General features: G+C 40.3%; 1 protein-coding gene across 2 annotated transcripts in view; it reads right to left on the bottom strand.

Annotated features, from left to right (window-relative positions):
• PIEZO2 (piezo type mechanosensitive ion channel component 2) overlaps positions 1–20,396 on the bottom strand; it is a 441,806-nt gene that overhangs the window by 115,014 nt on the left and 306,396 nt on the right. For both annotated transcript variants that reach the window (XM_049112945.1, XM_049112946.1), the window contains exons 8-11: positions 9,408–9,570; positions 5,759–5,878; positions 1,529–1,567; positions 463–601 (exon numbers count right to left, since the gene is read on the bottom strand). In XM_049112945.1, the coding sequence (XP_048968902.1) occupies positions 463–601; positions 1,529–1,567; positions 5,759–5,878; positions 9,408–9,570 (461 nt within the window). The remainder of the gene's footprint in view (positions 1–462; positions 602–1,528; positions 1,568–5,758; positions 5,879–9,407; positions 9,571–20,396) is intronic.

Raw genomic sequence — 20,396 nt, forward strand, 5'->3', positions numbered from 1 at the left:
GCTTAGTACGAGTTTGGACCCTCCTCCTCCTTTTTTTTTTTTTTAAATAGATAAAAAGAGCTTTTTTCTGAAAACATTCATCCATGAACCAGCAAAACTATTGACCGTGACTGCAATATCAAATTATAGAAAAAAACGAAACACACAGACACACATAGGTTTAACACGAAAACTGAGTTGGCATGTTTAAAATAATTTTTTACCTGTTATTTTTCAAAGTCTGCCCCAATTATTCCATTTATCTTGTGTGTGAGGATAGAATACACATAGCAATGTGCTGGGGCAAAATACAGAACTGAAGATAATGAGCTGAATTATACTGACCTCGGAAGACAACACATCTTAGAAAAAAACAGAACCAACACAATAAACAGTAAACAAGACACAGAGAGGTGCTGAGTGTATGTATGAGACGAGATAAAACCGGGGGTGCAACGTGCACTCCGCAGAGCTGGTCCTTACCTGAGGAGTCTTCGGAGGGCTCCCACCGGTACTGGGGGGTGGAGTACAGGTCGGCTTTGGCAGGGCCGTTCTCCACGGGCAGACTGGGGTGGATGGTGTGATAGTCTACTGGGTTGCCGTTCACAGTCACCAGCAGGCCCTGCCAGGGGAGGGCAGGACAAAGGCACACCTGCGACAGCAGCTCCCGCCTCCAGGGTGGGCGTACTGCCGCCTTCCCTCATCTATGTGAGCACAACTCCACAGTGAAGAACAGAGCTGAACAGTCTCATCAATTCTCCACTTTAACAAAATGAATCGTGCATGCTCCTCTATTCAGATCTATTTTTCAGAATGGTCCTGGGAAAAATCGAATCTGATCTGGTTGTACTTCTGCTACACACCATGCAAAGCACAGTGTCCTCAGTTCCAAGTGTGAACCCTGGAAAAGGCTGGCCAGGGCTTCCTAATCTGCTCTGAGCACCTCTCCAGCCTCTGGTCTTGTGGCTTCTCCTCCCAACCATCCCTCCAGCCCCTGGACCCTCAGACCTTTCCTAAGCCCCAGCCAGAGCCCTCCTGCCCTGCCCACCATCCCACGGAACTCAGAGGGGACTAATGCAGTCTCAGGTTAGCAGGCACCCCACCTTGACATCTTTGCTGATGCTGCCAGCTTGCAGTTCCTGTGTTGAAGCACTTTGTAACACTAAGTGCAATTTCTTGGGTTTTCCCCTGTCTCTTTGGCTTTAGGATATAAATATACTTGTGTGTGTGTGTGCATGTGTGTGTCCATGAACATGCAAGACTTCCCAAATTATGTAATTAATATATCTGCAGAGCAAAATGCTTTTAGAAACCCTCCAATGTGGCTTTTTACAAGTTTAAATACATTCTGTATGACTATAGTTGAGCTCATATTATATGAGTCAGTGTTACAACAGCAACAAACCAGATATAACTTCTACAAAAAAAAATTCAAAAACTTAGGAAAATTTTATGGATCATTAAAATATACCCAAAGGAGCTAATTCCATTTATATTGCTTCTACATCACTTACACGAGCATAAATGATAATTCTAAGAATATACTAACATCAGATGGTTTGTAGTCATCTTGGGTCATGGATAAAAGCTGCAAAAAGCAATGCAGGACAGCAATGTTAATATGTAAGCAGAAAGCACTGCAATGTTTATATATATATATATCTATCTATATCTATAAAGTTTTACTATACACATACCCATTCCTTCAACTAGCTAGATGCTAGTATGTTAAAGTTGCCATGCAAAATATAAAGGGACAAATAATTGAACTGGATGTCGCTATTTATTATAACTGTTTTCCAGCTTCTGATGTTAACTTTTAATCATGACAGCAAATAACCAGTCATAAACTACGTGACTACAAAAATGGATAATATTTTTTCAACAATTTTGTTCTTTTTTTTTTTTTTTTTTTTTTTTTTTTTTATTGTGTTTTTTTTTTTTATTCTTTTTTTTTTTTTTTTTTTATTGGTGTTCAATTTACTAACATACAGAATAACACCCAGTGCCCGTCACCCATTCACTCCCACCCCCCGCCCTCCTCCCCTTCTACCACCCCTAGTTCGTTTCCCAGAGTTAGCAGTCTTTATGTTCTCCCTTTCTGATATTTCCCACTAGACCACTCTCTTTCACCATACACAAAGATAAACTCAAAATGGATGAAAGATCTAAATGTGAGACAAGATTCCATCAAAATCCTAGAGAAGAACACAGGCAACACCCTTTTTGAACTCGGCCATAGTAACTTCTTGCAAGATACATCCACGAAGGCAAAAGAAACAAAAGCAAAAATGAACTATTGGGACTTCATCAAGATAAGAAGCTTTTGCACAGCAAAGGATACAGTCAACAAAACTCAAAGACAACCTACAGAATGGGAGAAGATATTTGCAAATGACATATCAGATAAAGGGCTAGTTTCCAAGATCTATAAAGAACTTATTAAACTCAACACCAAAGAAACAAACAATCCAATCATGAAATGGGCAAAAGACATGAACAGAAATCTCACAGAAGAAGACATAGACATGGCCAACATGCACATGAGAAAATGCTCTACATCACTTGCCATCAGGGAAATACAAATCAAAACCACAATGAGATACCACCTCACACCAGTGAGAATGGGAACAATTTTGTTCTAATAGAATAAGCTGCTTCATTTAATACTCCCAAAACCCTTGAGACCTCTGCAGAATTCTGAAAATATTTACGGATTTATCAAGAAATAGAAGTTTCATACTAAAGAAAAATTGACTTGCAATGCAGCTTGAGATTATTTTAAGATTTACATATCGTCTACCACAAACTAATTACATGACTATGTCTTCAAACTATAATAGTTTAAGGCCAGGTGGTTTGGACGCCCCCCCCCCCCCCCCAAATAATAAGTACTTGCTGTGCTCATGGTTCTCCAACTTTTTGCATCAGGACTCACTTATGATCATAAAAATCACTGAAAGTCCTAAAGAGTTTTTATTTTTATTTATTTTTTTAAAATTTTTATCTATTTATGATAGTCACACACACAGAGAGAGAGAGAGAGAGAGAGAGAGAGGCAGAGACACAGGCAGAGGGAGAAGCAGGCTCCATGCACCGGGAGCCCAACGTGGAATTCGATTCGGGTCTCCAGGATCGCGCCCTGGGCCAAAGGCAGGCGCCAAACCGCTGCGCCACCCAGGGATCCCCTAAAGAGTTTTTAATGATGGGAGTTGTGTGTATCATTATCTACTATACTAGAAATTAAAATTGAAGCCTTTAAAGATATTTATTAGTTCATTAGTTTTTTCTTAAAATTGAACATGTTAGCATAAATCATTTTATTCAAATAGCTATTTTAAAAAACAGTGAAAAAATGGTATTATTTTATGCTTTTGCGATTTTTTAAATATCTGGCTTAAAAGAAAACAGCTGGATTCTCATATCTGCTGAGCATTTAATCTGTTGTGGGATGTTATTCTGGCTGAAATATATTAAGAAAATCTGGCTTCACCAAGTTTTGTAGTTGGAAAAGGGAAGAGCATTTCAATTGGCTACCCAGGTAATTGTAGACAGTTGCTGTTTTCTTTGTTTGTTTGATACTATACCAAAGTCAAGAGTGGGTAGTAATCTGAAGATTAGCTGCTACATGGAATCTGAAACTGTATCAATGAACTTTTCACACTGTTACCTTAAAATCTACTGATGTGTCATGCGTTGGTGATTTGTGTCAATGAGTTTATAAAGTATCAAATATTGACACATTTCATTACACAATATTTAAAAAGCACCTTTGTTAATATCCTACCACCACTGATCTCATCAGGAAGGTCCTGAGCACTGGGAAGTTTTCAAGCTTTGAACAGCAGATACAAGTTTTCTAATATTCTAATTTTCACTCAAAAGTTCAAATTTTACCATTGTCAACAAGTGCTATCGATTGTTTGCCTTGAAGTGATGAGTTCACTCCCTTCACCTTGCTGTAATTCTTGGCCACCTACCCATCGCTGAGGAACCGTAATTTGTTCGCGAGCGGCTCTTTCAAATGACTGTGCCGTGCAGTGGGCAACAGCGAGTTCCGCTCACGCTTCCTACAACCAGCCAAGTGCTTTTCATCGAGATGTCATCACACTTTCACACACGGGACTTTGTGCAACGTCCCATGTTGCCACATGGGATATTAAAAAGATGTGAGCTCCGAAGTGGAGGTTTAAGAAAACTGACAACTATTTTTAGCTTATCAAGAATATTCTCTTTTTTTAAGATTTTATTTATTTATTCATCAGAGACACACACACAGAGAGGGGCAGAGACACAGACAGAGGGAGAAGCAGGCTCCATGCAGGGAGCCTGATGTGGGACTCGATCCTGGGACCCCAGGATCATGCCCTGAGCCAAAGGCAGATGCTCAACCGCTGAGTCACCATGGATCCCATCATCAAGAATATTCTTAAGTAGAACTGGCCTTGCCACTTTGTTTTCTATGAGCTCATGGCTGCGAAAGGCAGGACTGCTGCCCTGGGGATTCATGCCACTGCCTGGGTTTGTTTTGTGCTTTGTATCAGAACACGTCAGCACAGGGGAAGAAAGGCACATCTTTTAAATATTTTTAGAAAAGTTTTGAGCTTTTGGGTCTCTGTGAGGGTCTCAGGGATCCCCAGAGGTCCACAGACCTCAATTTGAAAAGTTCCCGAGCTATGGATATAGCTATCCCTTATGGATATCTGTCATTTAGTAAAAGGAGCAGGATAATCTGACACATGACATGAGGAGAGAGAAAGGTCACTGGAAATCCTCAGATATTTCAGGGGCCATAAGACCATCTACCGCCAGGCGCCTGGGAGACTCACTGGTTGAGCATCTGCCTTTGGCTCAGGGTGTGATCCCAGGGTCCCGAGATCGAGTCCCACATTAGGCTCCCTGCAGGGAGCCTGCTTCTCCCTCTGCCTGTGTCTCTGCCTCTCTCTGCATCTCTCATGAATAAATATATAAAATCTTAAAAAAAAAAAAAAGACCATCCACTGCCTAAGGCAGTTATCCACTGTTTTGCCCTCCCTCAGTACATGACCATGCTTAGAATAAGGCCATGTGCCTTAGAGAAACTCACCAGCCACCAAATCAGAGAATCTACTCCTCAACTCTCTAACATGCTCGGAAGCAAATGCTTGGAATTTGTCATTAAAACACTGCAAATGGGCATTTTTAACAAGTCAATGTAGCACTGAGTTGAATTTAAAATGGTCAATAAATGATCCAAGGGTTATAGGAATTACCCTTTATGACTCATTTTTCCTCATCAATCCATACTGTTGCCTCAAAATAATACAAGATATTTAATCATATTCTTATAGACTGCTTTGTTTTTCTCTCAGCGGTTACTGAGTTGTTACTGTGGCTGGCTACCAATAAAGTGAAATTATTTTCTGCAACGTGTTTCAACACTGAGAGTTTCCCTGCCCGATGCTAACCAATTGCTTTGTTATGTTTTGTGTGTTCTAAACACAAATTTGTTTTCTAAAATTAAGAACAAACTTTCTTTTGAGGATTAAGATATTTCAATAGAAAGCACTGAAATATGAAATGGTGTTCTCACAGGGTATAGTGGAACCGTGTATCTCCTTCAGAAGCACTGGGTTCTCCTCTCTGAATAGAGTCCCTCTGCTACCAATATCGAAATCAATCTATATCTATAAACTCTGAGCAATCTGAGCTTGCATATGACACATGATTTATATTCAGCAATGTAACACAAAAGAAGGACAATAAATTAGGAAACAGAAATTGCTTTCTTGTAGCTTACTTTTCTCTCGTCAGTTGGATAATGGGTGGCATACCACAGGCTCCTCCTCCTCTCTGCTGTTATTTGGATGGGGCTACAAGCCAGGGCTCTGTCCTCTTCCTTGGTCCTGTCGTCCTGCACCTGAGACACAGAATAACCCACAGGACCAGCTCTTCTTCCAAGAGCAGTTTCCTCAGTGGCCTGGGTGACCCAGAGAAGGTTTTTCACCTGTGCCTTGATAACGATCAATTTTTTTAAATTAATGCATATGATATACGGAATTTTAGTAAAACACTTTAAGAAGGACAGCAATGCTACCCTGTAAAGGCTCAGCATGTTAGTATTACATCCTGATTCCCTCCTAAGCCCCATAAATTACAGAGATATGCTCTCATGTGAAAGGCCCACAGCGTCTCACTGCATATTCCAAACTACACTAATGCAAATGTTCCTTAAAGGAAGAACTTTCAAAAAAGTACTCAGTGGACTATGTAACCCAGCCTCCAGCAATCTTTAATTAAAAAGAAATTAAGTGGGACCCCGGGTGGCTCAGCGGTGTAGCGCCGCCTTCAGCCCAGGGCGTGATCCTAGAGACCAGGGATCGAGTCCCACATCGGGCTCCCTGCATGGAGCCTGCTTCTCCCTCTGCCTGTGTCTCTGCCTCTCTCTCTCTCTCTCTCTCTCTGTGTGTGTGTGTCTCTCACAAATAAATAAAATCTTTTAAAAAACAAAAGAAATTAAGTAAAGGTGGTATCATCTGGAGCTTACACACAATAGTAAGAAAGAACATATCCAACGCACAAAACCGTCACCTTGCCTTGTGGGATGCTGGCTTAAATCAGACCATTGGTCTAGAAGAGCTATAAAGAGAGAGAGAGTAGTATAAGGGGCAGGATGCCCTGGGGTGCTTTTGTGTGGTTTCCTAACAAAGGCGCTCCAGCAAAAAGGGCATTAACACACCGCTGAGACGGGCGTACAGGAAGGGAACTTAGACAAAGTGCTCAATTTCTGGGCTCCAGTGTGCCAGGGTGGAGCACCCACGGGAGTACCCAAAGGCCCAGGTCGGAGTTCACGCTTGCCAGGTGGGACCCATATATTCTTTAACTCTCGACACCGGCTTCCCTCTCTCTCCTTCTCAAACATGCGTTGTAGACTTTCACCTCAGAACTCACATTTGTTGGCTGGCATTTTTGTGAAATGTGCCAGGTCATCTGGAACTATGATATAATCAGCCACCTGTCTTCCATCATTGCCTCAATGAAAAAGTGCTGTGTCCCAGCCCATTTAAAATATTGGCCACCTGAAAGGTTGACGCTGGTATGAATCGGGCCCTGTTCTGCACACTCCCCTCCAGACACTGCCATCTCTAATATTGCTATTAACTCTACTTTCCTTTGTCCCCAGATGGTCCGAGGCTGAGGAAGCCGAATGTCTAATGCCTGAAGGGCTACACCACAGCCTTCACCCATATGGAAGCATGACAACAGGGCTACAACAGCTCCTGCCACTCTGTGGGCCTGCCTGGGATATGCAGGGAGAGTGAAGAACACCCGGACCTCTTATTAGCTTGGATGCCTTACGATCATTTCCATCCCTTGTAAGACATTGTTCTGAAGCCATTCGCATCATCTATTTTTATTTCTTTGGTATACACTTTTATTTGCACATATGTGCACATCCTTTACCTTCTGTGTGTTTATGGAGGAAGTGAACACAATTAGTTCACTTTAAAGCATTTTACTGGCACACACAGATTTGGGGAGAGAGTCGGAGAAAAACGTAACACAGAAAGATTGGGGTTCCTTATGATCCCATAAGCATTTTGTTACATGCAGCTGCCATCAGTGAACCCAAAGAAAGATGCTATACGAGAACCCTATGAACAAAACTGCCTCTGTGGCCCTCATCACCCGGGCCTGTCTGCCCAGTGGGAAGGAGGTGTCACACAGGAAGGAGGACAGGACAGAGGCCCATTTCTGCGGGGGGGAGGGACGGAGGGACCTAGTTCCCTCACACTATATGACTTGGACCCCATTTACTTCTCCTGAACTGCTTTTTCTCTTGTAGAATGTCCACTTCCTCTGAGTGGGGACCTCGCCTATGGGTGATGCTCTACCCCTGCCTCGAGCTTAGTGTCTGAGATAGTTGGCTTTCAATAAATATTTGCTGTCTGCCTGTCAGTCTGAATGAATGAGCGTGTGGGTAACAGTCTTGTGGATGTAAATACAGAATAGGCCCTAACCTGGAAGTGACAGGACAGGAGGTGTGGCTTCATGCAGCCATGCTCACTGGAATGGCTTCTGATATGTGGACACTACCCTGACAGGTGGTGGACGGGAGATGTGACAACCCTTGTCTACACTACCTTCCTCCCTCGGGTGCCAATAGCTACCTTACAACTGAGCTTCTTACAGTCAATTAGGGGAAGAAATGAAAACAGCTGAAGTTTTCTTTCACTAAAAGGGAAGGGAGGCTTCCCAGGGCTCTGTGGCCCTGCCCTCAAAAGTGCTATGTACCTTGTTAATACTCACAGGAATAACCCAGTCCTCTGTCATGCCTAAAGGAAGTCCCCTAGTCCACACGCCTCACAGGAGGGTCCTCAGGGGGTTACAGGCACTCCTGAGAAATGGGGTGTCCCTATCACATTCTCAGATGTTAAAGGTCTGAGAAGTTTCTGAAAACTCCAGTCACCATGAAAACAGGCTGTGTAGTCACCGAAGCCCTGGCTTTGTTGTCAAACGTGAATTTTTTTTATTTTTATAAATTTATTTTTTATTGGTGTTCAATTTGCCAACATATAGAATAACACCCAGTGCTCATCCCATCAAGTGCCCACCTCAGTGCCCATCACCCAGTCACCCCCACTCCCCACCCACCTCCCCTTCCACCACCCCTAGTTCATTTCCCAGAGTTAGGAGTCTTTCATGTTCTGTCTCCCTTTCTGATATTTCCCACTCATTTTTCTCCTTTCCCCTTTATTCCCTTTCACTATTTTTATATTCCCCAAATGAATGAGACCATATAATGTTTGTCCTTCTCCGATTGATTGACTTATTTCACTGAGCATAATACCCTCCAGTTCCATCCACGTCGAAGCAAATGGTGGGTATTTGTCGTTTCTAATGGCTGAGGAATATTCTACTGTATACATAGACAACTTTATCCATTCATCTTTCGATGGACACCGAGGCTCCACACCTGCACCCCAATGTTTATAGCAGCAATGTCCACAATAGCCAAACTGTCAAACATGAATTTGAAGCCTGATTTCTACTGCTTAGACCAATTTACTTCTCTAAGCTCATTTTGCTCAACCCTAGGATGGGTATGATACCTATTCTTCAGAATCATGTAGTGCATTCAGTGAAACAAATTATGTCAACAGCCTAGCATATGGCCTGGCCCTTAGCAAGTGCTCAATGAAAATGAAAGTGTCTTCCCTTCTCCTCACCAGTGGCCATTCTTGGCAGTGTGTGGAAATATAGCCAAGGGAAGCTGGGCTTTGTTCTGATAGCATTTATATTCACGTTGTGCTCAATACTAGAACCAGAACACTATAGTTGTTTTGGAATATAGCACTGATTAATCAGCAGTTAATAGGAATGGGCCATTTCACCTGGAGTCTCCAGGTTATTTCTCAGACAGATCACCAAAACCTTTTGATTCTTACAAGGGGTTCCTGTAGCCAGATGCGGATCAGCGTTGCCAGCGTGTAGTACATCACCAGCAGGACGATGGGGTTGGCATGGTGATACCATGACAGGTCTGGGTTTGCTATGATCTTCCAGGTGCTGGAACAGTCCGTGTGAATTACTGATTTGATACCAAACAACCTATTTCAAAACAAAGGAAAACATTAGGAAGGTGCCATAAATCATATGTCCCTAACATAGAGTAAAAACATCTTGTTTTTAATACACTGATGAGCTAGCCCTAGGCTAACTCATCCTATTCTAGATATTTCATTATTCTTCTGTATATACAACTACATCTTTAAATAACATATATATGTATACATATAATATACATACAACATAAGCTATATATCCTTAAATCATATATATGTATAGTTAATGTGTATGCCTATTCGTAAAATTGATGCCAACAGTAGTCAGCTGATCTTTACACTGCTTCAAAATCCATCTAATGCTGTTTAATACAATTAAATAATACCATTAATTAATGGTATTTAATACCATTAATACCATTAATCTAATCTAATACTAATTCCTTGCACACCTATTAGAAATTTACATTTTAATGGCCAATCAGCCCTATTAAATCCCTGCATTACTGAAATGTCAAGTAAGTGATATCATGTGGCTATGTTCAACTAAATGAGCACCCATTTTGTTTTTGGCAGGATTTAGCATTAGCTATCCAGCTAATGCTGATGTTATTGGGCAAATATTGAAATTGGACACAGTTCTATGATTCAGCCATAAAAGTCAGATATTATATACTAGGGTTTCTGGAAGATATATTTCTGTCAAATTTCATTTATGGGCAATTTGATAGTTTTAAAGATTTATAATTAATTATTTATTTTCAAATATGACTTTATGAGGCTTGTTAACTTTTGAAATGACTTTTTATGTTATTTCTACTATATAATCAGAGGGTATCTGACTTTATAGTGGGAAGTTGTATATATATGATTCATTTAGAAATTCATTTTATATAAGTTTTTTCTAAGAAAGGATTTTACTAAGTGAATAAAACTTTTACACTAAGTGAGTCTCATATTTTTTCTATTATTTGAATCTCTTATATGTGAACTTTCTTTAAGTATTATGCTACATTCTTTGTTCAGTTATAAGATCTTCAAGTACTACATGTCCCTCATTTATACAGCCTCTGAGGGCTATTACTGTATTCTATCACAAGGCAAGTGCCATATTGGTGAATTGCTCAACACAGGCTTTAAAGTAAGCTAAACAGAAACTAAATTTTCTTCAATTTTCTAAAAAAAAAATCCCATAAGTTCTATTAGAACTTGCTCTTATTACAGGTTTTTTTCTTCTAGGTCTAGCCAGATTTTTTGCAGTTAGCATTTAGAAAGAAAAATTTCCTGCTAACAAAATTTTTATTATGTCCCTTTTAGAATGGTGGAATGTTCTGAAAGTGGTTTTGCAGTCTTAGAGCAAAATGTCAATTTCCTGTAACCAGTGTGCAGAACTGAAAGCTTTTAAATATAGAACCAAATTTTAGCTGGAAGTCACAATTGATGAGGCAGTAGTCTTCAGCCTGCAAGTCTTTCCTCTTCTTGTCCCACACCTGGTACATGCACTAGCAATGATTTCATCAATCATCAGTTTACAAATATCCATGTTGCCCCATCAGAAAGTCAATAGTAATTACTGTAGCCATCTGTAAACTGAACCACGTGCCTCCTAAAAGTCCACATGGATACTCCACAACTTACTGTTGACATCATGGCTTATTCCAAACTGATTCTGCACATTTCTGTAGGAATACTAAAGATTTGTTTCATGTTTTGTACTACGAGTTTGGACTAACAGACATGGGTAAGAAGCTATAGAATGACGGATTGTTGTACCCTATAAGGAATTTCTAACAGAACTGTGCAAATACTGTAAGACGTAAGAGTTTTTTTTCTTTCTTTCTTTTTTTTTTTAATAGTAGGGATACTATAAAATAATTCTTACATAGGATGGGAAGTTCGCACTTAAAGTCTGGCATCCTTGGGGCACCTGGGTGGCTCAGTGGTTGAGCATCTGCGTTTGGTTCAGGGCATGATCCTGGGGTCCTAGGATCGAGTCCTGCATCAGGCTCCCCACAGGGAATCTCCTCTCACTGCCTGTGTCTCTGTCTGTCTCTGTGTCTCTCATAAATATATAAATAAAATATTTTTAAAAAGTTTTGCATATTTTCTGGCACTAAAATTCTAGGATGCTATGCAACATCCAACTATTTAACTTGCTTAGCTTTTTCTTGTGAACCTCCCATAATCCAAAATTGCTTCTTAATACTGACAATACAAAGAAAGGTGAAATTATTGGGCCTGGCCTCCAGGAACTTATTCTCCATCTAACCACAGTGATTGGACATGTTCGGTTGAGGAGAGCAAGATGTTACAAAACCCTTTCTGTCTGGGGGTGTTTCTGTCTGGGAAGGGTAGTCAGGAAGAAGAATGTGGCATGTCAAGAGAGTCAAAGAAGGGCGGATGAGTAAATGAGGAAAAAGAGAAGTCCTGGGAGATGTTGCCAGGTTGGGGGGTTGGGCTGAGAAGAGTAACTGGGCACAGTGAAGACAACCTTTTATTTTGATTACTGGTGCATCATTGGATATTTATAAGCTTCCTTCTATCTTGATGATTCCCACAAAACTGCTAGTGTCTTTACAGTGGTCCTACTTCACATTGATTGAACAAAAATACCTATATTGTTAAAGTTTATTGGCCATTAAAATACTCAAAAATGACTATTTTCTATATCTCCATAGAAATGTCTCTTTGCCTAAGAAGTATATGGTGACACAGCTACGGAGTAACGCATTCTGGTTTGTTGCTTATTTAGAAGCAGAAAGATAAAGCTCCTCTCTTCTATGCATTTGGAATATCCTTGGACCCCAGGCTAGTTCTATCAATAACAGACAGGGGTGCATTTGGTAGGTGGCTCATGGTCTCTGAAAATCCAGTTCCTTATAAAACCTAGAAGAATTGGGGGTGGAGAGTGGATGTAAGTATATGAACAAAGAAAGGGCATTTTCTAGGAAATCTTATGCAAAGTGCTTAAGATCTCACAAACTCTTCTATTTTTCAGAGGATGGCTGGAGACAGCTCCCCATGATGGTCAGTTTCCAGTAGAAACATATCAGATCCTTAGACTCATCTCCTATTTAGTATCTGGCCTGTCTTGCTCTGCTATTTCATTCCCAATATTCCTGTCCCCAGAACAGGTACTCAGCATCTCTTCCTGGACAATTATAACACAAAGGGTAGTCTCTAGTTCTTCTCCTCTCTACAGTGTGACCTTTGCCAGAGTCACCTTTGGAAAACTTAGTTCAGTACGCCACCCCCTCTTCCTATTTCCTATTCATTCATGATCTGGAGAATAATCCCAAGTCCTGCAAAGTACCCCTGGGCCTTGAGCAGCCAGATCTCCTCTCCTTTGTCCCAGGCACTACAAACTCAAACTGGGCTATTTAGGTTTTACCATAAAATCTCCAGCCCTTTGGTCTTGCTACTTCTTGTTTTACCAGGGTTATTTCCAGGTAGTTGTGACTTTTCAGGGGTTGTCAAATCAACAATTAGGGTATGTGTGCTAGGTAAGCTTTGTCCAATCCTTGGCAATTCAAATTCAAGGCAACAGGCCAGGGAGGGCTCATGGACTCTCAAATAACTATCTCTCAGGACAACTCCAGCCCCAGCTCCAACTGCATCCCATAATCTGTACATACCAATGTATTCCTTCCTGGTATACTCAACTACCCCAAATTACTGCAGGGGTCCCTAGGATACCAGAGGCCCAGGAATAAATAGTAATATTACCATCACAGTCCATCATCTGTACCTTCATGCTAATTTATGACAGTTGTTGTTGCTGAAAGCATTAATTTTTCATTCTTTTGGTCCAGATGGTCTCTATAGAACTGACACTCTAAAACCAATTTCCAGCACTCTTCATTTAGGCTTCATTTTCCTGTTCCTTTCTGTTTTTGTGGGACATCCTGGACATCATCAAGGCCCAAATCTTAGGAGCTAGGAATCTCACTTTTGGGAAATGATTCCTAACAGGAATAAATTTGTCCTTCCAGTGCATCCATAATAACGGGTTTTGTAGTCATAGTTTATAATTGGATTATTGTGAGTTTATGTGCTTATCTCTCTGCCCAGCTTGATTGTGATCACTTCCAAAAAGGCTACGTGTTTTGTCATCTTGCTTTGATGGAAGTGCCTAGTGTCTAGCAAATTTTAAGTGTAAGCTTATTGAATTGAATTAAAAGCACTAAGTAATACCATGAAGTCATAGCAGGTGACCATGGTTATAGTAGGTGTAGAAACTAAGGGATAGCAAAGTTCCTACTTTTGAAGAAGAAAAAGAGAAAGAAGGGATGGGAAGGAATTATAGTTCACAAGAGAACTCCAGAACATCTGTGGCCCAGACCATGCCATCCATAATTTTAGTGCCCTTGGTCTAGGAAACTAGAACACAGAATATAAGCATAACAAAGGCATTGCAAGAACACTTTATTTAAATTCTATCTTAAATCATATCTACAGATCATTATTTTTGTTCTCTACAGGCTACGAATAAAAATCTTGAACTTTAACTTTTGGATGGACCAATAAATAAATGTATTTAGTCAAGAAGTAATCTTTTTCAACTCAAGAGGTTTATAATTTAAAAAAGCAATAAGAAATTCAAATATCCAATAAGAGCAAAATATGGGGGAGCTTGGATCATTCCTTCAAAACCCCAAGGCTGCACTTTACTCAGATTATTATGGATAAAAATGCATTCTACATCTTTTGATAGAAGAGGGCATCACAGCTACCAGAAGTGTCTCTGCTCACAGAAGACACTGTTACTTTTCTTTGGAAGAACTGTTCCCCTGCAGGCCCAAGTATACAGCTGACTCTCCCAGCTCCGTCAGGGCTCTGTGGGCTCATTGTAGATGCCTCTCCACCTGCCAGGGAGCACTTGCTTTTCACTTTTTTTCTCTTCCTCCAAAGTACTCATAATATCTGACAACATATGGTGAAAATGAATTGGCAGTGTATTTGTTTCAATTTGAACATGTTGGCAGATTTATAAAACCTCCACCTGTTTTAGGTTCACTCCAGACCACATCTGCTTGGTCACTAGTAATACAGAAACTTAGCCACTTGCAAAAAACTATGTAATACTGAAAATAACACCTCATTTAAAAAAACTTATTATGGTAAAATATATATAACATTAAATTTATCATCTTAAATTTTTAAGTATGCAGTGTAGTGGAATTAACTATACTCACAGTGCTCTGCAACCAATCTCCAGAACTATTTCATCACGCAAAACTGAAACTCTGCACCCATTAAACTATAACTCCCTATTCCCCCCTTCTCTCAGCTCATGGTACCCACCATACGAATTTCTGCCTCTACGAATCTGACTGCCTAGGTCGCTCATACAAATGGAATCATGCAGTATTTGTCCTTTTGTGTCTGGCTTATTTCACTGAGCATTATGTCCTCAAGGTTCATCAATGTTGTGGCCTGGGTCAGAATTTCCTTTCTTTTTAAGTTTGAATAATATCCCATTGTATGTATGGACCACATTTTGTTTATCCATTTCTTTATAGATGAACACTTTCACCTTTAAAAAATTGTAAATAATGCTCCTGTGGCGACAAGTGTACACATATCTCTTCAAGGACTTGCTTTCAAATGTTTTGGATATATGCTCAGAAGTAGGATTTTTGGATCATTTGGAAGTACTATTCATAGTTTTGTGAGGAATATCTACCCTGTTTTACATCATAGTTGCACCATTTTACATCTCTGCCAGCAGGGCAGAAGGGCTCCAATTTCCCCCCCACATCATTGCCAACACCTGTCATGTTCTAGTATTTGATAGTAGTTATCCTAGTGGGTGTGAGGTCGGACATCACACTTTTCATTTAGCCTTTTCTTCTTCAGATCTCAGATCTCTTTATGCTCCAAGCCTCTCATGATACAGGGAGACATATCCTTCAGTTAAGTATTTGCTAACTAGAATGCATGAGAATGCAGTTAGGTTAACAGAAGTCTGGGCAGGTTTTAAATCCTCTTATGAAACCAGGGACTATATCCTTTCCAGTGAAAGTAAAATGATTATTTTGGGGGTAATGATTGTCTAGAGAAACTATCTTTTAATAATCTTCTCATTTTAACCTTAGATTTTTTAATTGAAATAATGAGGGACAACACCCTTTTTGAACTCGGCCATAGTAACTTCTTGCAAGATACATCGGCGAAGGCAAAAGAAACAAAAGCAAAAATGAACTATTGGGACTTCATCAAGATAAGAAGCTTTTGCACAGCAAAGGATACAGTCAACAAAACTCAAAGACAACCTACAGAATGGGAGAATATATTTGCAAATGACATATCAGATAAAGGGCTAGTTTCCAAGATCTATAAAGAACTTATTAAACTCAACACCAAAGAAACAAACAATCCAATCATGAAATGGGCAAAAGACATGAACAGAAATCTCACAGAGGAAGACATAGACATGGCCAACATGCATATGAGAAAATGTTCTGCATCACTTGCCATCAGGGAAATACAAATCAAAACTACAATGAGATACCACCTCACACCAGTGAGAATGGGGAAAATTAACAAGGCAGGAAACAACAAATGTTGGAGAGGATGCGGAGAAAAGGGAACCCTCTTACACTGTTGGTGGGAATGTGAACTGGTGCAGCCACTCTGGAAATCTGTGTGGAGGTTCCTCAAACAGTTAAAAATATACCTGCCCTACGACCCAGCAATTGCACTGTTGGGGATTTACCCCAAAGATACAAATGCAATGAAACGCCGGGACACCTGCACCCCGATGTTTATAGCAGCAATGGCCACGATAGCCAAACTGTGGAAGGAGCCTCGGTGTCCAACGAAAGATGAATGGATAAAGAAGATGTGGTTTATGTATACAATGGAATATTACTCAGCCATTAGAAACGACAAATACCCACCATTTGCTTCAACGTGGATGGAACTGGAGGGTATTATGCTGAGTGAAGTAAGTCAATCGGAGAAGGACAAACATTATATGTTCTCATTCATTTGGGGAATATAAATAATAGTGAAAGGGAATATAAGGGAAGGGAGAAGAAATGTGTGGGGAATATCAGAAAGGGAGACAGAACGTAAAGACTGCTAACTCTGGGAAACGAACTAGGGGTGGTAGAAGGGGAGGAGGGCGGGGGATGGGAGTGAAGGGGTGACGGGCACTGGGTGTTATTCTGTATGTTAGTAAATTGAACACCAATAAAAAATAAATTAAAAAAAAAGAAATAATGAGGGACAGAATGGAGGGAAGAAATAGAAAAGGAAGGAGGGCAGGAGGGGCAGATATTTCTTAGGGAGTTTGAGTGCAGTGTGGGCTGTAGGTCAGGAACCAAACATAGAAGGGAGGAGCTATGTCTGCTGGAATCTGGCATAGCTCCCTCAGGATGAAGATTTTCATGCTGTCAGGGTGCTTGCTTAGCCATTTCCATTCTGAGACCATTTTTCCCTGGAAAGGGGTTTGGTGGCAGACTCCAAGGGGGCCAGTGCTCCCTTTGGAGAATTTCCATGCTGGATATTCTGGAGGTTCATGAAACACAAGAAGCCAAATTAATCAGTGATCATTATCACAGATGGATTATATACACTCAGCTGGCTCAGGTGAGTACCCAGAATGAATAGCAAATAGCCTTCAAAGAGGGAAAGATAAGCCTCCTTGCTGTAAACAAGTCATGGTTCAGAGGGAAGCACAGAGCCTTTGGGATGAACTGTGTTGGGAGGTATAAAGCTAGCCATAACTTCGGGTGCCCAGAAAAGGTCCTTGGGGGCCTGACCTTTTAGGCAAACATGGGTTCCCTGAAGAAGCTTGTGGAAGTAACTCAGAGTGATATCACTAACCACTTAAAAATAACCAACTTTTCTTTTTTTCTTCCATCTCTGCCCTCTCTTTTCCTACCCTAATGACCATAAGGCTAAGGGTAACAAAATGTGTGTGTGTTTAAGGTTTCATTTATTTATTTGAGACAGAGTGAGAGAGAGAGAATGAGCAGGGGGAGGGCAGATGGAGAGAGATAAGCAGACTCCCTGCTGAGCTGGGAGCCGAGCCCAGAATCCTGGGATCATGACCTGAGCCAAAGGCAGATGTTTAACCCATCGAGCCACCCAGGTGCGCCAGGTGAGTTTCTTTTTAAAGGTTAAAAAAAGTGATGAAGGGATCCCTGGGTGGCGCAGCGGTTTGGCGCCTGCCTTTGGCCCAGGGCGCGATCCTGGAGACCCGGGATCGAATCCCACGTCGGGCTCCCGGTGCATGGAGCCTGCTTCTCCCTCTGCCTGTGTCTCTGCCTCTCTCTCTCTCTCTCTGTGACTATCATAAATAAATAAAAAAATTTTAAAAAAAGTGATGAAGATTCAGATGGTGCATATTCTATCACTACCAGGCTGTAGTTATTATCAGATCCTGCTGGTTGCTGCACAGGAATTGATTGGGACAACTTCCTGCCTGGCAGACCAGTAAGTCTCTTGCTGGTAGCTCTTGGTCCTTCTTATTGGGAGGATCTTCTTTGTCTCTTATCTCTCTTGATCCATTGATCTCTGCAAATGTGAATCTCATCCACTGCCCAGGCCCATCTCAACTGTTGTGAGTGGTTGACATTTTGATGTACTTAAAGTCTATAGTCCTCGTTTAAGCACAAATCACCGTGTTATATCATTAGTCTTCTGTTATATGTCTGTGTCCTGTGTCTTCAAATAGTTTGTAAACTCCTTAAGGGCCAACATCATGTAGTTCTTGGCACCTTCTATAGCACCTACAATAGTTTTCCAAATAGCCTATACTCAGAATTATTACAAGCATGGCTGTAGGAGTAGCTTTACTAAAATATTTTTAAGACCAATTCAAGATATCAATTACAGATTTTAGATTTCAATCATGTAATCAATGCAAAAACAATGCCGCAAACACAAGCATTGCAAGTGCAATTTTCAAGGACTCAGGTATGAAGGTTTTGAAATTGCCGATTTCTTTGATCACGCTGACACTGACTGCCTTATCAATGTTTGATACCTCACTCAATAGCCCAAAGATGAATGGTTCCAGGGTGGTTGAGTCAGTGAACTCAGGTGTATTTTCTTCTCCCTGCTGTTGTCCTCACTGCATTGTTGGTATGTACTTTCATGTTCTCTCTTTCATGATCACGAAGTGAGCACCACATCCTCAGACATGATATCTCCACGAAAATTCATTGATAGGTGAAGGAAAGGGGAATTTCATTCCAAGAGCTTTTTATTTGCTGCTCCAAGTTTCTTTTCTTTTCTTTTCTTTTCTTTTCTTTTCTTTTCTTTTCTTTTCTTTTTTTCTTTTCTTTTCTTTTCTTTTCTTTTTTTGCTCCAAGTTTCTACCTAGAATCACTTCTCTGTAGTTTGAAGAATAATCCTTAATGCTTTGTGTAGTGCAGGTCTGCTGGTGCCAAATGCTGTTTTCATTTCTCCAAGAAAATTTTTCTTTGACCTTTTTTTTCTCCACCTACCTCTTTCAATACAGAATTATACACCAATTTTTAAAAAAATTTTCTTTCAGAAGAACTTTAAAGATGTTGTACTATTGATATGTAGGATTTCTAGTCTGTGAAAACTCTTATCATTGTTCCCTTGCACATACTGTATTTTTCTGCTGGGTTGCTTTTAATGTTTTTACCTACCCTGGGTATTAAAAAATTCAAGTCTCTCGGTGGGACTTCTTTTGCGTTTTCTTAGGTTGATTCTTGAACTTCTTGGATTTGTGATTATATATACTTTACCATTTGGAAGATACCCTTGCCCATCATTTCTTAAAATATTTTTTCTGTCCTCATACCTTTCAAAGACTACAATTACACCTATGTCCAGCCTCTTGAAATTATCCTGCAGGTCACTGTGGTTCTGTTTATCACTATAATTTTTTTTGTATATTTTTTATTGGAGCTCTATTTGCCAACATATAGTATAACTCTTTTCTCTCTTTGTACTTCAGTTTGAAAAGCTTCTATTACCCTATATTTAAGTTTATTCATTTTTTCTTCTGTGGTATCTTATTTGCCCTTAAGTGCATTCAGAGGATTTATTTCATCTATGGTATTTTTAAAAAACATTTCCAGTTCCATTTGTTCTTTTTGTACATTTGTTCTTTTTTAAAAGATTCCATTTCTGTCTTCATTATGTTCATGTTCTTTAATCTTGAAAATAATTAAAAGAGCCATTTTAAAAAGCTTGCCATTTCTAGGTCATCTCTTGATTGACTATTTTTCCTTTGTTCTGTATATGTCTAATATTTTTCAACTGGATCCTGGACATTGTAATTTTTATATTATTGAGTGTTTGGATTTTTTGTCCTCCTTTAAAGAGTATTGAGTTTTGTTTTGGCAGGCAGTTAAGTTCCTTGCAGATCAGCTTTATCTCAGCAGGCTTGTTCTTAAGTTTTATTATTATGGGTCTGGAGTAGCCTTTACTATGTAACCAGTTTAACAGACTCAGTAGTCACTCTATTCTGATGGGCTAGAACTAAAGTGCTCTCCCAAACCTATGCGAGCTCTGGGAGCTACTGAGTTTATGCTTCCTCAATATTTGTTCCTTCCCCAGGAATCTTGCTTTATCTGGTTTCATGGAGTCTCACCCTATGCATGCACAACTTAGAATCCAGCTGAAGTATCTGGGTGACCTCATGAAGATTTCTAGAACTCTTTCTCTGTCCTGCTTCCTCCTCTACCTTGGTCTGTGTCACAAATTTCGGTTCCCTCAGCTTCTCCAAACTCTGATCTCTCTGCAGCCCAGCAAGACCACCATGCTCTGCTGGGGTTCACTTTTCTATATGACATGTAGTAAATGCTATCAGGAGAAAGCTGGAGTAATCAAAGAGCTTACCTTGGTTGTTACCCTTCTGCCAAGCATCACAATCATATATTT

This window comes from Canis lupus, chromosome 7, assembly GCF_003254725.2.
Source record: "Canis lupus dingo isolate Sandy chromosome 7, ASM325472v2, whole genome shotgun sequence".
Taxonomy (NCBI): Eukaryota; Metazoa; Chordata; class Mammalia; order Carnivora; family Canidae; genus Canis; species Canis lupus.